Raw genomic sequence first — 17,600 nt, forward strand, 5'->3', positions numbered from 1 at the left:
TAGAGCACAAAGAGCCCCGCCCAGGTTCGGCTTATGTATTTACAGAGGGAGGCAGGCATGGCTAACAGAGGCATGTTGAAAAGCCGGTATTACAAAAAATACAGACAGTATTTCTTTCCTTTACATTTCCAAATGAAAGCCCAAAACATATTGTGCTATTTACTATATAACTTACAAAAAAAAAAAAGCACTGTACAGGTGCACAATTATAAATACGGAGCATGAATGGCTTTTAGGGAATTTGTATCTACATGGGAAAAGGTCAGGGGAGGGCTTGGTTTGGTACCCCAGCTGTTATGATGGGAGCATAGTGGCACTGCCCTCCGCCTACCCCAGACCTGGTTAAAAGCTCACTCTCCAGGGAGAGCTGGAGGCGAGCAGTGGAGAGTAAAGGGTACATACAAGGGGCTCTAGAAGGCAAGAAGCACACCCTTTTGACCCACCAACACACAAGGACCCTCCTACTGCCACTTGATGATCAAGACTCTGTGGGAGTCCAGCCAGGCCCTCACTTCCACCCTTGGAGAAAAGTTAGGAGCACTGCAGGCAACAAGAGGGCAGGAAATCAAGTCCACCTCCCTATGGGAATCTGGGAGAATGTTTGGAAAGAGTGTATGGATGTATGGATGTATAGATGTATGGATGGAAGCTGACCCAGAGAGTCATCTTGCACAGACAGAAAGGAGACAGGTATGTAGAATTGTTCCATGCTCAGGTGTTTCCAGGGACTCAAGTTAGTGGCAGTAGAGGGGACTCAGAATCTGAATCCAGAAGACTCAATGGGGATGATTTTAATCTAAGAGGGGCACTAGGCTTTGGCTATCACGGTCAATTTAACTTCCAAAATTGCCAAATTAAAAAGAGCCCTAGGCCTTTTCAGCAGGTAAAGCTCCCCCCCCCCCCCCAGGCTTGCCATTGCCTGATTGCCTAGCTCCCATCCTCCATCTGCCCAGTTCAGGAGCAGGACCACTCTCCCCTTAGGAGGTTGGAGCAACAGATGAGCCAAAATGCATCCTGAATCTCTCTGTGGCTCCCATCCTGGAAACCTGAGGGCACAGCTGGTAAAATGTTTGGATTGGCCATACCTGCCAAGGTGAGGAAATCTCGTCAGGAAATTTGGGGAGCACTGGGAAAAAAAAATGCCCACACTTGTGTTCTCCGAGGTCTGTTCCCCCCAGACTGGGCTGGTTTGGGGCAAGGATGCCCAAGAGGCAGCTGCTCTGGGTTGAAGCCAGTCTTTGGTAAAAGGAGAATTTTATCACAAGAAAAGCATGTGTCCAGATGTGTCTTTGAGAATCCCTGACAAATTCCTCCCTTGCTCTCACTGGCCAGCCCATCTATGTGCAGGCATGGGTGGGTGTGGGGATCGTTTTCCTAGCCGGGTCTCTTTGTCTAATTCTCTTTCTGCACCTCCTGGGAGTGGGAGAACCAGGGAGCAGGGGCAGACACAAAATGACCAGTGCAGGTTGCTACATGGCATGAAGGGGAATGAGTCAGAGCTGATGTTAATGCCATTTCTCAGCAAAGTGGAGAATGGGATGCAGAACCAGGAGAGAGCACGTGAGACTTGGGGCCCACCTCGGAGCAGCCCCTACAAGGCTGTGCTGCTGGAGATGGTGTTTGTGTCCAGGGCATTCACTTGGGACTTAGGGGCCCCATCCTGCGCCTCTGCCACCACTGCGGTGCTGCTGAAAGCCTCAGGGGGCTTGATGTGGATGTCTGGCACCTCGTCCTGGCCCCGGCAGCACCTGCAGCAGCAGCAGCCCCTGGGGCAGCAGAGCAGACAGCAGAGGCGGCAGCAGGCGCGGCAGCAGCAGCAGCATGGCTTTGTGTAGCAGAGGGTGCCCAGGGAGATCACACGGTCCCAGGGCTTCAGCGAGTGCATGCACAAGGGCAGGAAGTTCCAGGTCTGGAGCACCCTGGGCAGGATTCGTGGGCAGCGGGACTGCAGGAGCTTAAGCAACACCACCAGAACGATCACAAGAATGATGGGCACCCCCACACCCACCAGCACTGGCCACCCAGCCAGCGAGAGGCCAAACACTGTCAGTGGGACCAGGAAGAAGAAGATGACCAGGTAGAAGACGGCAAACCAGCGGTACTTAGCCGAGGTGTTGCCCAGCCCCTTGGCCAGGCGGATGGGCAGACGGGTGAATGGGATTGGGTACCACAGCAAGATGCCTGAGATGTTGAAGAAAAAGTGGCACAGGGCGATCTGAAACACAAGAGGTTAGACAGGTGAATGGTCTGGGGCGTGGTGGGGAGAAGGGGCGTGTCACCTAGCAGACATCGACAGGAGAGTCGCGGGTCTTCCTTGTCTCCAAAGCTCGGCACAGATGGGACCTGTATTGCATGAGGACCTGCAATGTGCCTGGAATTGAGGGGAGGTCGGGAGGGGAGGTGACCAGCTGAATTACAGCTCAGTTTTCAGAGCCTGAGTCCTTTAGGCAAACTCTAACAATGAACTTCATCAGTGTGCCCACCGCTAGCCTATGTCTGGGCGCTGCTGTTCCCAGCTGAGCAGTTAAGGGGTGAGGGGCAGAAGGAAAGGTTCACAGGATAGCTGGCCTTCTTGGCTCAATGCCCCATTGTAGGGAGGGGAGACAGAAGGAAGGATGGTGACAGCAGCCTCAGCAGCTGACATTTATGGGTTCACTGTGGGGCAAGACAACTGTCCTAAGCACTTCATGTGAATTACTTTAACCTTAAAACAATATCCTGTGAGGTGGCTATTAATCTTGTCCCCCAATGATGTAAGAGGAAATTGAGGCACAATTAGGTTGCTGTCTTCCCAAAACCAGACAGATGGACATGGTAGAGGTGGGTTTCAAACCCAGGTAGCTGTAGCTTGGCTCCAGAGGCCATACACCGTCCTATGTCCTCCCACTAGGTGCCAGGCATCATGCTAGGGAATTTGAACCAGCTCCACCTAATACATTAGCCACTGGTCATGTGTGGCAACTGAGCACTTAAAATGTGGCCCCTTCACATTGAGATGCGTTGTAAGTGTAAAATATGCCCTGGCACCTAGGTGATGCAGGCAAGGAAGGTCCCCCTGATTCTTCTTAATGCCAGGCCCAGGCTGAGTTCCCCAAGAGGAGGGTGGAGGGAGAAGTAGGGGGTCTGTGCTTCCTGAATGCTCTTTCTACTTCTATCAAGTGGCCACCCCACCTTGGTTTAAAGAAGCGCCAGTGATGGGAGCCTCCCTACCTCCCTGTCTCCTTGTTGATTCTCCTCCACATCAGTTTTAGAGAAAAGCTGGGCTCTTATTAGATAGCATCTGCTGGCAAGACTATGGCTGAGGTTGTATTCCACCCACAGAGCCCCTGCCCTGGGAACATTTCCTGACCTGGAGGGAGCTCCTCAGACGATTGCCTGGACTGGCTAAGGCAGCCATAATAGCAGTGGTGGTGGTGCCGATGTTGGCGCCCAGTGTGAGTGGATAGGCCCTCTCAATGGTTATCACACCAACACCTGGGGTGAAATACAAAGCCCATGACATCAGCCCCACGGGATGATGGGAGATGGTAATGGTGCCCAGAAGGAGAAGCCAGGGAGAAACTCACCGATCAGTGGGGTCAGGGTAGATGTGAACACCGAGCTGCTCTGCACCAGGAAGGTCATGCCCGCCCCCACGATGATAGCCAGGTAGCCAGTCAGCCAGGCAAAGGGAAAGGGAAAATCTGGAAGACAGAGGAAGAGATCTGTCACCATCCTTCTAGGGAGGCCTGGGGGTGGCAGGCGCACAAACTAGCAGAGGAAACTTGTCAGGAGGGAAGGCCTCTCTCACAGCTCTCTGGAATTGAGCTGGCTCTTTCTCAGGACCTTGCAAACAGGCAACGGAAGCTTGTTCTTGCTCCCCAGATCCCACCCATGACACCAAGAAAGATTCCAAGGGTGAAATCTTCTGTAGCTTTTCACATCTAAGAGACAAACATCTTATCTACTTATCAGATAAGAGGCTGAAGGAGCCCTGGCTGGTGTGGCTCAGTGGATTGAGTGCCAGCTTGGGGACCAAAAAAATGCCTGGGTTGTGGGCCAGGTCTCCAGTTGAGGGTGTGCAAGAGACAACCACACATTGATGTCTCTCTCTCTTTCTCCCTCCCTTCCCCTCTAAAAATAAATAAATAAAATCTTAAAAGAAAAAAAAAAAAAAAAAGAGACACTAACAGAGCTCCCTGAGGTGGCAGCAGTGATACCATCCCCTAGAAAGCCCTGAGTGGGGGCAGAGCACCTACCAGTGTTCATAGTCTTCTTGATGACAGCAGCTACTTGCCCCTCAAGCACAGAGCCCAGGAGCTTGACAATCATGATGAGACAGCCACAGAGCACCAGCAGGGAGATGACCAGCAGAATGATGCCAACAAAAATGTCCGCAAGGTTGGCATTCACAAAGATGTGATGACCTGAAGAAACCATGAGAAGTCCTTATCAGAAGGACACGGAGTCCCCCCAAGGCTAGATTGTTACTTAGTCCCAAGCTTATTCCTTCTGTCTCAGAGTAACGGAATCTTGGTTGTTAGCCATCAGTACCCCCAGTGACTGATGCTGTGAGTTCTACTCACATTTGGCAATATTTTCCTGATGGGTCACGTTTTTGATGGTCCAGGTGTGGAAACCATCTGTCCAACAGAAGGAGGGGGAGGTGCAGTTCTCAGTGGAGGGGACAGTGACATTCATCTGAGTCTGGATGGCAAACATGAGAAATGGCATGTATCATCCATAACATTCATTTTTGGTGTACACCTGTAAGCACGATGCATTGTATCCGTGGGTCCCTCCATAAAGGGGAACAGAAGCAGCCAGAGATAAGCCAAGAGACATGAAAAGAATGCCAAACAGGAATAATGTATCTGTGGTGGGTGGGGTAAGAGACAGTCTCTGTTCTACTGCCTCTGTCTGTCCATCCAGCGTTCAAGGACTTACTTCTTTATGGACTCTCACTGACCAGTTTTGATTTTTCAGAAGTCCCCAATTTCTTTCCCTTTCCCTTTTATTTGCCCACTTTGAATGAAAGAATTTGCTTTAAGTACAGATGTAAAAGTTCACCCTCCCCGCAGTATTCCTAGAAACTTACCACATTGGTCAAAGTTTTGCACCAAATCTTGATCAGACTCTTGTTTTGAGCTTCTGCATCACTCATCGCAATTTGGTTGATGACTTTTTTATCTAGCTGAGGAAGGCAACAGACAGAAGAGAGTCAGCACAGCCTCAGAACTGACGTGGGAGGGACACGCAGGGGCCGCTGTAAGCAGAGGCTCGGAGGATGTGAGCAGACAGGCCCTGCAGAGGTGAGCTGGGACGCACCCCATCTGCACTGGCAGTGGGGAGCCCAGCACCTAGACATCAGCAAGCGCTTGACAGATCAATGAATGACTGTGTGAACAAAGGGTGAGCTGGTACCTAGAAAGCATGAAGATGTTCTCTTCATGACTGAAGGACATGGAAAACCAGAGTTGAGAGTGAAGGGACGAGGTCTAAGCTGACCCTTTCTCCCCAAGGCAACATACACAACAAAGCCTTTTCATTTTGATACTGTGGACAGACCCTGGTGCCCAAAGGCATGAGATGGAAGGGAAGGGCAGTAACCTTTCTATCTGGTGAGAAGTAGAACAGTGCTTTGCCAGTGAGGTCAGCAGTGGGAACAAAGTGGCCCCAAGTGTCCAACAGGCAGTGCCTGAGCCTTGAGAGGCACTCACCACCTCCCCCTCCCCCAACATGACATGCATGTTGAAGCCAAGAAAACAAAGAAGGCCAGTGACTCTTTAGTGCATCACCAATTCCGTTTCCTGTGGTTTTTTTTCGGAGGCAGCCAAGCACCAGTGTTTCTAGATCCCTGTCCATCCCTGGCTGAGTAGGGTGAAGTGCACGCAGAGGGAGTTCGTGCTTTTCCCTTCCAGAGGACGGCCAGGTTACCTGGATGATTTGCTTTGTAAGGGGATCTGTGATAACTTTCAGAAACGCCGGGGCATCTTCGCCGTTTTCTAAGTGGAAGGACTCCACAACCAGGTTGGTCAGGACCTCCAGGTAGTGGGTGGCGGCCTCCACAGGCAGCAGCACCAGCACGGACAGCCAGTTGAAGAAGTCATGGACAGTGGCCCCAGCAAACGCCCTGCAGAAGGGAACCCCCTCCTAAGCCGGCAGCCGGGCTGGTCCATGAGCAAGTGGGCACCAGTCTAGGAAGGCCAGCCTGTTTAAATACGCCAAACAGGGCTGAGCAAGGTCAGCGACGTCCCTATGTGCAGGCACCTCCAGAGAGCATGTGTTCCTATTTTATAGGCTATCCAGAGGCCAGAATTCGCGTAATAGTGAAAAGAACTCAAAACCTGGAATAAGAAAACCTGGATTCCCAGCCATGCCCCTCAGGGAAGTTACTTGAACCTCTTTGCCTTTCTATGTTAGTAAAATGGGACCTACAAGAGCCTACTTGGTGTCTTGAGCAGATCAGCTTAGCAAACAAACACCCTGAGAAATGTGCATTAGTGTTTCATCAAGGACCAAAGGGGGTGGGGGTGGGAGTGTTTGCTGCTCTCCAACCAGCCTGTTGAAGGCCATGTACCTGACCCACATAGTGCAACTATGGCATAGACAAGCTGAAAATGGCTCCTCTGCCTTAATATGTTTAAAAAAACAAAACAAGAAACAAACAAAAAAACCTGTCACCTGTCAGAAGAGAGGCCGGGAAACGTGCTTAATTTTCACAGTAACCTTTTGGGAGAAAAGGATTCTCTTTGCCTGGAATCCAAGCCGCCCCTTGTTCATATCTTACGCAGCCACAAAAGCTGCATCTTGCTTTTCATTTGCAGGCAAGTGAAGAACTAAGAAGACGTGGCATGGGTTGGGCTGGCCAAGAATGGAAGCTTCAGGTTATAGTTATTTCTAAGCAAAACAGTAAATCCTGACTAGCTGGCTCTGTTTTAACTATATTATGCTGCAGCTGAGCTTCTGGCTAGAACTTGCATTTGGGGAGCGCTGACTGCCGAGCACCTTTGTAAGTATTTACTGTACAATTGTGTTTACTCCTTTAGACGACACCGTGGTGATGCCGTTTTTATCCCCACTATGCAGATCAGGGGTCTGGTGAAGTATACACAATCCCCACCCTCAGCTGCACTTCACTGTGACCAGTAATAGGCAACCCAGGAATGACAAACACATTCTCATTGGTTTTTAAAAGGTAGTTACGACAACCTGGGCAAACCCAATGGCCTGATGGTGGCAAGGGCTGGTTCTGAGCCTCTTACCTTCTGAACACATTCCGGTCTCCTGCCTGCATGAGCGCCACAAGGGTGTTGGTGATCGAGGTCCCGATGTTGGCTCCCATGACAATGGGGATGGCAGCTCGCACCGTTAGCACTGGCGTGCACAAAACATTAAGTCAGCAAGCTAGCAAGTGTGGGAAGGCAGCCGGGCCAGGTTCCGGTGAGACCCAGGCAGGCTGACTCATCAGGCTAGTGATTCCTTATAGCAGTGGTTCTTACACTCTTAGCGTTCTGTGCCTTGCAGGGAATCTGATGAAAGCTAAGTTGGGTCACCATAGAAATAGTACATGGACCAAAAAAAAACCCAAACAAAACACTTAACTTTAGTACATAATTTCAGAGAATCCACCGACCTGCAAGAAGCCCTTCTGTGGGCTCTGCTTTAAAAGTACCTTTCTGAATTCCTCAGATGCAAGGCCACCAGAAACTAATGTTTCCAGGCTTGTGTATTTATTATGGCAAATTTCTTTTTCCTACAAAATGGGTATATTGCTGCAATGTTATAGCACGTATAAGTAAAGAATTTTAAAGAATACCTTTTTCTAATTTGGCCTGGAAAAGATTCTAGTTAATTTTGGCTAAAATGCCGGTTTGGGCTGAAAACTCATATGTTCACACTAGTCCCACTCAGGGGGTCTGTCTCAACTAAGCCAAAACAAATATCAGTCAGGTTCAAGTTTAAAATATCAGCTCCCCAAGCTCAGTTGTCTCCAAACCAATGTGTGATGTGATTAGATGTCTTTATTCTTAGCACTAAACAGTGATGAAAATGCTGTCTTTGCTGTTCAATATGGCAGGTGTTGGTCACATGACTATTGACCCCTTAAAACATAGCTTATGCAACTGAGCAACTGGGTTTTTTAAGAGGTCTGTCCAGAAAAAGTCCAGCCATTGCTAATATAATGAGAACAGTTTGTATGACATCGGTGTAACCTGGCAGCCAAGGAAAGTGGACTGGAATGCACATGTGTGAACAATGATGACTTCACTGTACTAGTCAGTGGGAGCAGTAGATGCCATTGAGTGAGCATGTGTGCTGTGTGGCCATTGCATTCAAAGTGACTGAGTGAGTACAGCAATGAATCTGCATCCAATTTTGTGTTAAGCTTGAACATTCCTCCCTGGAAACTATTTGGATGATTCAGAAGGCTACAGCTCTGGGCAACTGGTGACTGGCAGCTTTATCACGACAATGTGCCCGCTCATGTATCATGTCTTATGCAGAGTTTTTTTTTGCAAAGCATCAAATCACCCAGGCGACTCAGCCCCATACAGCCCAGATTTGGTGCCCTGTGATTTCTGACTTTTCCCAAAACTAAAATCACCTTTGAAAGTGAAGAGATTTCAGACCATCGATGAGATTCAGGAAAATACAAGAGGACAGCTGATGGCAATTGGGAGAACTGTTCGAGGTCCCAAGGTGCCTACTTTGAAGGTGACTGAAGCATCATTGTCCTATGCACAATGTGTCTTGTATCTTCTTCAATGACTGCCTCTATTTTTCATAGCACATGGCTGGATACTTTCTGGACAGACCTCACATTTTAAATTAAACTCAATTAAGGGTAAGTAAAACGAAATAGCCACATACAGCAAATGGCTGCTGCACTGGACAGTACAGCTCTAGGTAATTCAAGTGTCAGGGTCTATTCTGAGGCGTGGCTACAGAAATAGAAACAGGAGGCTGCCTGTGCTCCAGAGTGGAAGACATCATAGCTGGACAAGATAGGCAGATAATGGTGACAAGCCTGGACACGTTTGGAGTCAATCCCCGGCTCCCAGCTGCAAAGGGAAATGCCTAGACTATGTCTGGGTTCTCATGGGCACCTGGACTCACATGAGGAGGCCACCATGCTGACGATGATGGACGTGGAGGTGCTGGAGCTCTGCACCATGGCAGTCACCAGCACCCCGATCACCAGCCCCGCCACGGGATTTGACATAATAGAGTTGTTGCTGAAGAACTTCCCGGCCATTTTTCCTGGAAAAAAAAAACCCAAAACACATGGCCACATGAGAGCGGGTTGGGTGGGCACTGAGTGCTGGAGTCTCCAGCCAGGGCTAAACTTGGCTTAGGGGTGGGTGGGGGTGGGGGGGAGCCCAGCCTCCATCCCTAGGGCATCTTGCTTCCTTGTGCATTGTCCCCCAAGCTGCCCTGATGCCATGAGGCATGCCCCACCCACCCGTGACCCTGTTCCCCTTGTGGCTTATCCTGCACCCTTCCATCCTTCAACCACTCCCTCTGTGAGCAAGCCCTCCTCTGGCTGCCTCTGATCATGAACCCCAGGCTCAACTCTGCACTTGGCCTGATGCCAGCAAATCTCCTGTACCAGTGCCTGTCTCCAGGGTTTATTCCCAATCCATAAGGTTTACCCTCCAGAAGTGGATTTTCTCGTGTATCCATCCCCTCCCCCCACCCCACAGCAGCCTGTAATTGAATGCTGGGAGTGTCATTTCTGAGTATGCTTATGAGACCCCCAATCCATTCCCCAATCCATTTTATGAAGACTGAAGCCCAGAGGGTGGAGGTGACTCTAAGCCAGTGCCCCTGAAAGTATCTGTATCCAGGAGGTGCTCAAAGTGCTAGCTACCTATCAGTGTTGTTACCCATTGCAGGTACGAAGGTGACCAAGCACACAGTGATTTCACTTAGGTCCTCCTCACACTGCACAGCCACACTCAGCCCTGGATAAAGAGTCTCCCAGGCCAGGGACTCCTAGTCCTTCTCCAGCAAAGGCCCAGCTTTGATTTCCATAGTTGCTCTGGCCTAAGAAGATTCTTACCCAATACTCCCCTTGGATGGGGGGCGAGGGGTAGAGAAAGATGGGATCCCTGAGATAGATCTTTGCTTCAAACAGTTTCCTGTCCGGGGTTTGTGGACAAACACAAAGGAGCGAACACTTGGAAGTGGCCCCAGCCTTGGAGCTGGTCACAGGCTCCTCCGGGCCTCAGTTTGCTCCTCGGTAAAGTACGAGGCCATGTGAGGCGGCTTCTGTTCCTCAAAGGCAGCTGGAGAGGGCTTGCTGAATTGCGAGGGTCTGAACCAAATGGGAACACCCCCACGCCCAGCCCTCTGACCCTTTCATCCGTACCTCCAACCAGCTGGAAGGCACTGCTGAGAAGATCCAAGGAGCACACGAACAAGTAGAGGAATCCCAGAAGCAGAATGAACTTCCCGATCCCTTGGAAGACACACAGGACCTTCCCTTTGGTGTCTCTCTCTGTGGGGACCGGAAAACGCACAAAAGCTTTACGCCTCTGAAACCCTGAGGAGTTTGGCAATGAGCTCAGAGCTCTCCCTGCCCCCACCCCTGCCAGGCAGCTGTGAGCTCTCCTGGCCAGCAGGGCCCAGAGGTGGTAGGTGGCTGTGGTTGCAGTTTCAAAGCAATCAACACTAGAGTCCACTTAGTTGAAATCCACGGTGAAGGGTCTTTACAAGATTCGCATTTGGGAGGAGGAGTTCAGGGCTGTCCGGGGACAAGCAGACCAGGCTCCATGCTCAGCTGAACCAGTATCACTGGAGTGAGGCAGTGAAGAGCACTTACCACCTGCTAAGTGCAAGGTCAGAGATAATGGCTCTGCTAAGCACCTTCTCAACAGCACAGACTATTTTCTAAAACGTGGCTGCAAGGTAGCAATCACAGCCTCCATCTGGGGCGGGCTTGGGCAATGCTACATCCTTGATGGTTATTTACTCCTTCTTAAAGTGGTTCTCCCCTCCTCCCGCCCAGTCCTGTGATCCAGACAGACCTTACTCCCTGCACCAGGAAAACAAGTGCAGCATTTGCTTGCCCAGCTATTCTGTCCTCCAAAAGCCTTCTCTGGTGCCCACATTTAGGTGAGGGGACCCCCTACCCAGGAGCTCTCAGAGCAGGGGGCCTGACTGCTCACAGCTGCAGCCACCCACTGACAGTACCCAGGACCTGGTCAGCACGCAGTGGATTCTAAGGAGCAGCATCATGTCTGGCCTGCTTAGAACCTCAGCAGGGGCACATTTGCTGAATGAATGAAAGAAAGAACACATGCTTCCCAATCATCACCCAGCATGTTGACTCTAAACCTCCTTGACTGTCAGGTGACAACCCTGGCAAGGACCTTGGTTGGAAGGGCATCAGGACAATGGAAAGGGAGGTGATACTGTCAAGGTGGTGACCTCAATCCCTGGCCGATCTCGTTTTTACCTGACCACTTGATACCCTGGTGCTTAAGATCGGGCAGGTCCCAGGGGTCTTCCAAGTCCGTGGGCTCCTTTGTGGGCTCCTCTATCAGTGCCATGGTGGAGTGTGATGGCAGAAGTTCCACCTTGGTCAGAATGATCCCGGTGTCATCTACCCAAACAAACAAAGGCCAGGAGAAATGAGGAGTCAGCCCTGTGTGTCCTGGGGCCCCACAGGAGGCCCCTTGGGGGCTGGGTGAGTGGCACTTACTTTTGTCCGTCTCCTTGCCTTTCCCATCACTTGTGGTCCCTTCGATGTATTTACTGGGGTTGGGCTGAGCATTTTCCACCTCAGGCCAAGGAGCCATGGTCTGTGGATGGGAAAACAGAGCTTAAAGGAGCAGCCCCTGGAAGGAGGAGCACTCAGTTGTCACGACAGGGAGAATCAGAAGCTGCAAGGTTTGGGGGAGTGGGTGTGCATTGCGCTTACGCCTTCTGAGTGTGGGCTCTTTGGCACCGTGTTACACTCCTCTATAGGCCTCCTTCAACCACTCACCTGGGCTGTCACTGAATCAACCACTTCTTCCACTGCCCTTCCACGTCAGCCTCGAATCTTTCCTTTCCACAACTTCTGTCTCGGCCTCTGTCTCGACTGTCCCTTTCAGTCAAGAGAGCGGATGCAAACCCATCCATCTGCATTGGTTCACAGTATGCCCAGTCCTCACGATCCTCTAAGGGGCCCCTGGTAGACTTAACATATATGCTCCTATACAGTCTACCTGCTTTACCAACCATCGGGTCTTCTGTGCAAAGCACAGCACACGGGACTTGGTTCACATCCCAGAGATGCCCCTTACTGGTGGGTGTGTACTTACTCAAGTCCCTTTATGCCTCTGAACATCAAGTGTTGGGTTCCCCATGTATACAATGGAGATAATTCTTATTGTGCAGGGTTATGAGATTAATGGTGATGTGTAGAAAAGTGCCTGGATTCAAGCAGGCATCCGAGAAATAGTAGCAATTATTAGTATGCCATGCTTCCTGGATTTATGGCCCTCTGTTGAAACCGCATTCGTTCCAGCCTTCAGTAGACGTCAGCAGGGGTCCTTGGAGCCTCTGGGCCCCTCCAAAAGCTTTCTCTTAACCCCACAGCCCTGATCCAGCTCTTCCCTCTCCTCACCTCCACAAGCCATACCCTTGCTACCTGCAGAGGAGCAGAGAAGGAAGAGGAAAGGCACCCATTTTGACAGTTCTTATACCCAGAAAGGTGTTTTAAATGCCCAGGCACAAGATGAGGGTTATGATCACACATCTGCTCCCTTGTTCCCCACCCCCTGTTGCTATGTTTGAGCTGGCTGTGCTGAGAGCCCTTTTGACTCCATTGCCAAGAGGAACTCTGGCAGGCTAAGGAGAGGAAACTTGTTGGCTCTTCTTAGACCTGGATAACAGGGAAATGGAGGGCCCCTGGCAGTCAACCAAACTGTACACACCTATTGCTTGGGCCTCTCCAACCCAGACCTGTTCTTAGGCTGCCTGTGCTCAGCCCAAGGACATCTGAAGTGGGGAGAGGAGGCACGAGGCAGCATCCTGCAGATGGACCGAGACATCCATACATTCTCTTACTAAGCAGTGGCCTCCAGGAGCAAGGGCAGGGGATGATCACTGGAGCCCCAGGACACCGAGTAGCCAGCCATATGCTAGAGTGTATTGTACCAGACACTGCCGGAAGCCTTGCGTGCAAATTAACCCCTTGACTCTCACGTGCACTCTACGAATTTTATACAATTTACTGTAAGTGTTTATACCTTAGTACCAATGTCAGGGAAAAATTGGGGCACAAGACCTAACTGCACACGACACCTTCAAGACAATCTGGACTCAAATAGTCTGACTCCACTGTTCTCAATATGCTCAAGTAATATTTTCTTATCCTGTGAAAAGATGACCAAGAGTTTAAAAAGTCCCAAGACTTTTTTGGGTACTTCTCTTGAGCTTCCGTCATCATAAGGCAAAACAGGCCTGAAGGAAACTGGTGGGAGGGAGGTGTGTGGGACAGGAGACAGGAAGGCGGTTGGCCTGAGTCCTGTTGCTGAAAGGCTTTCCTCTGGACTTGTGATAAGCACTGATAGGGTTTTAAAAGACAGCTACTCTTTCTTTGAACTAGGGCCCCATGACCAAACCACCCTCCCCGTGAGACTTTAATTTGTATTTATATTTTAAATAAATCCTGTCATTAACTTACATCTATATCAATTATTTTGAATTGCATTGGGGAGTTAAAAGGGCTCATTTATAAAAATCAACATTTAAAACACAGTTCAATCTTTTTGTAGTCTTCTTTTCGCATTTTTGAAATTCATTGGAATGAACTGACTCACTGGGACGTCCTGATTACTCCCTGCTGAAACTGCGCTTCTGTCCCCAGGGTGGAGGTGGGAGGAGGGGCAAGGAAGGTGGGGTGGAAGGTGGCTGCTTTCTTCCTTAAATTGAACCTGGGCTATTTTGTCGACTTTGTGTTTCACGGCAATCATCCAGACGTCCTTCTATCACTGGGGACTTCTCTTCATGAGATGGGTGAGAGATTTGGAGAGGATTTTGGAGGCATGCCTTCTCGCCACCAGTTCCCAGCGTTATAAAAGCAGGAGATTTTGATCAGCTAGTTGGCTGGCACAGAGATTCAAAGGACTCTTAACAATCTCAAACAATGGTCTCCTAGGAGGCACAACTTTGCAACAATATCCCACAAAGAACAGGTTAATGAATTCCAACACAGGATGGCACACACAGATAGCTCTTGGTGAGCCTCAACAGGGAGGGAGGATTCCCAGTGATGAAATCCATGAACTGCCTTCATGAAATTCACATGTTTGAGAAGGCTGCTTCCTTGCTAAGGAGGAAAAAGATTTTAACTCTGTTCACCTCAGTGCCAGCTACCCAGGGCAGATATCTGCTCCTGGGGATCTGAAGACTGAATTAAGTTAACTTCGTTCCATGAACCCCACTCTTTCTGGCCTGGAGGTTCTCACCCCCCCCCCAAAAGAGCTGCTCCTGTGCACGTCACCTGTGAGCCACTTCCCAAGCCAGCTGGCCTAGTACCCTCAAAACACTGAAAAACTGTGGGCTCTGTTCTCTGAAGGACAAGCCAGTCCTTTGCTGAATCAGGCCGCCTGCCCTAATGGGCCCAGCAAGTTAGGACTGTCTCTTGCAGTCACTTTGGATAAAGAACTCAGCAACTGGAACTCAGGCAGGGTGGGGGTGGGGGTATGCAGACAGCCACACAAACGTAGACTGTTCAGCTCAGACAAACCTCCAAGATGATTTTGTTCTTGTAGTAAGAGGCGGGAGCTGATGCCAAGGGTCTCCGAGACCTGCCTTGGGTCACACAGCAAATCAGTGACCAAACACAGTGCCTGGCCCTCCTGATTCCTGCGTGGTACTCCCATTCCCTACCTCACCCCCATTTTTCCTCCCAGAGCCACAAATTTTAAAACATCTATCATTTTAGAACCTCCAAGTGTGGCTCTTTAATAAAACTGCCAGAAGCAATAGTGTAGTCATAGGCGTTGCAACAGCAGTAACATCAAGGTGAAAAAAAAAATCTGAAAATTTGGAGGTTTATTATTATTTTTTCTCTCTTTCGCAGCCCAAAGCCAGCCAAGTTCCTTGAGGTCAGCATGAAGGGATATCTAAAGGAATTAATTAAAAGTAAATGAAGGTTCTTTCAGGAGTGAGAAGGGAGCGGGAAGCGCTCTTGCCCCAGAGGCGGCGGTACTCACCAGTGCTCTCTGCACAGGTAATGGGACCGAAGGAGGCACCCAGGTGGAGCGCAGTGGCCCGGGTTTATGTAGCCAAGGTGTTGCGCAAAGAGGCCGGCAGCAGAGCTATCACCACGCCCCTCGCACATTCCAGGACCGCCTGCCGCCGCCGGGGCACTGCCTACCTGCCGGCTTAATGAGCCCATCGTGACCTCGCCCGCAGCGACGAGGAACGGAAGGCGGCGGGGAGAAATCTCAGCCTTTCCTTGGCGTCCGTGCCGGCGCCTGGTGCGCCCTGGCCCCCGGCTGGCGCGCTCTCCCTTTGCCTCCACGCTGCGGGCCGCAAGAGATCCCAGCACATGGGTGGGATCCCCGTTCCTGCCTTCCCCCTTCCCAAGAACCTGAATCTTCTAGTTCAGCTCCTCTGGTGCAGAAAAAAGCCAGAGAAAAGCCAACTGGAAAACTCGGGGACAAAACCTTTCAAAACAAAGCCAGGATTGTTCAGTCTTTAGGATGCTTTACTAGCCTCGACTCAGCAGTAGACACTTGGAACTCTGGGTCTGCGACAGGACCAGGCTGGATGGGCCAGGCCAAGGACAGGGAGGGGGCTGCTCTCCCCGTGTGGGGGTAGTAAACAGTCAAAGGGGCCAAATATATGGCGACAGAAGATGATTTGAGTGGTGGGCACCCAATGCAATACACAGATCATATAGAAATGCATGCCTGAAAATTATATAACCCTACGAACCAATGTTGCCCCAATAAATTTAATTTTTAAAAAGAAAAACTGCTTCCCTAGCAGCTTGCTGGGCTTTGGTGAACCCCGGCCCTACTTCGCCTTCTGGTCCCCCCTGGGTGTGCCCTGTGTCGCCACATGTCTCTCCTCATCCTGACCGTGAGAAGACCTGTGCCGGGGAGAGCCCATCACCACGCTGATCCTAACAGCAGCCCGGTTATGTGCCCGGCACACGTGTTCTCCAATGCCCACACAAACATCTTCTTGGGCTAAGAGTAGCTCCCTTTCTAGTTGAGAGCTTAAAGGGGTAGGGGGGCCATGACATAGGACTGACTATTCAGGATCTGCTGAGCCGGATCTTATTCCCTCTGCTGTAGGGTCTTGGTTTTATAGCTGAGGCACGTGAGGCTCAGCAGCTTACTAGCTGACCCGCTGCCCACAGCTAATAGGTAGTGGAAGTGCCCCGTTGGAAGTAGGCAGGTATCCTTACGAAGCCAAGAGCTCTCTCCACCACCAGGGGAAGAAGTCAGGAGTGCTGCTTCCAGGAGCCTGCAGAGTCAGGGCCAGGATCTCCCTGTGGCTGAGCAGTCAGTGGTTGACCGTGCTGAGTCTGGGGTCACACTGGCTAAGATCAGTTCCCGTTCTGCCCCTTGCTTCCCCTGCCTTCACCTGCTTCTGTGGAAAATGGGAGTAAGGGTCCTTATCGGAGTAAAATGAGCCGCAATACACACAGCACATAGAACGGTACCTGGCACATGATGCGTACTCAGTGTTAACCATTCCGGTTTTCACCAGAACCTCTGGTGTTGGGAGATGAAAAGCTTGATTAGGCTCATCTAGACGTTTGTGGTCATTAATCCACAGCCTCCGCTGCTGGTCACATTGGTCCAAAGGCCAAGACACACTGCTTAGAGAGCAGGCATAAGAAATCAAGTCGTTCTTAGAGGGATAATGGTTTTGCAAGTGGCTGCTTGACTTGAAAGCCAGCCCTTGGAGAAGGCGCTCAGCCTCTGGCATTCACTGAGCTCGGCTCTGCCTCCAGCCCTGGGCGGGCGGGCTACAGACACACAGGGGCTCCCAGGGGCCAGCCTTCGTTGGGCATTCATTCAGACAAGCCTCACGCAGAAACGGTGGGCTCTGATGTGGGGCAAAGACCTAACTGCCTTCACATCTCCTCTGTCACTGCCAACAAGAGGCTAATAGACAGATGGAAACTTCAAAAAACATGGAAAAAGAAAAGTTTCCCTTTTATGTTCCAGTTGAAAAGGCAAAATGCTAGTTCAATCAGGAGGCCTTTTTTCAAACGTGTATGGATCTCAGTAACAGATCAGGACCAATGTTTGTTTGATGCTTGTTTTGGACTTCAGTTTTTGTACTACTTTTTGTACAAAGTGTCAAGGAAAGGTAGACTCAGTGTGTGTGTGTGTGTGTGTGTGTGTGTGTGTGTAGACTCTCTCCCTCGAGGGAAACACAGGTTGCTGCTGAATATTTTCCTGTCTTTATTCCACCTCAGACACAGCACACCCTCACCATTTTGTACTGTAAACATACAGCCTGTGTTCACACGCAGCAGCTCAAGGACTTTTATTCAGCACTTCTTTGTGCCTACTGTTGTCCTACAAGGCAGAATTGATTGAATTAATTGGTATCATTAATGGGAACTTGAAGCCCTCGCAGAGGTCAGCCCCCAG

At 50.4% G+C, this 17,600-nt stretch overlaps 1 protein-coding gene across 1 annotated transcript; it reads right to left on the reverse strand.

Annotated features, from left to right (window-relative positions):
* Positions 1–1,131: 1,131 nt before the first annotated feature.
* SLC34A2 (solute carrier family 34 member 2) lies at positions 1,132–15,267 on the reverse strand. Its single transcript, XM_090267008.1, has 13 exons — positions 15,195–15,267; positions 11,690–11,789; positions 11,444–11,590; positions 10,355–10,483; positions 9,100–9,243; positions 7,245–7,356; positions 5,917–6,112; positions 5,078–5,173; positions 4,566–4,686; positions 4,239–4,406; positions 3,567–3,683; positions 3,350–3,474; positions 1,132–2,215 (listed from the first exon to the last, which is right to left on the reverse strand). Exons 2-13 carry the CDS (start codon positions 11,784–11,786, stop codon positions 1,592–1,594), a joined length of 2,076 nt encoding a protein of 691 aa, XP_090123134.1. The 5' UTR covers positions 11,787–11,789; positions 15,195–15,267; the 3' UTR covers positions 1,132–1,591.
* Between the last annotated feature and the right edge of the window lie 2,333 nt (positions 15,268–17,600).

Source organism: Furipterus horrens, unplaced genomic scaffold (genome assembly GCF_987537825.1).
Source record: "Furipterus horrens unplaced genomic scaffold, mFurHor1.1.pri manual_scaffold_2, whole genome shotgun sequence".
Taxonomy (NCBI): domain Eukaryota; kingdom Metazoa; phylum Chordata; class Mammalia; order Chiroptera; family Furipteridae; genus Furipterus; species Furipterus horrens.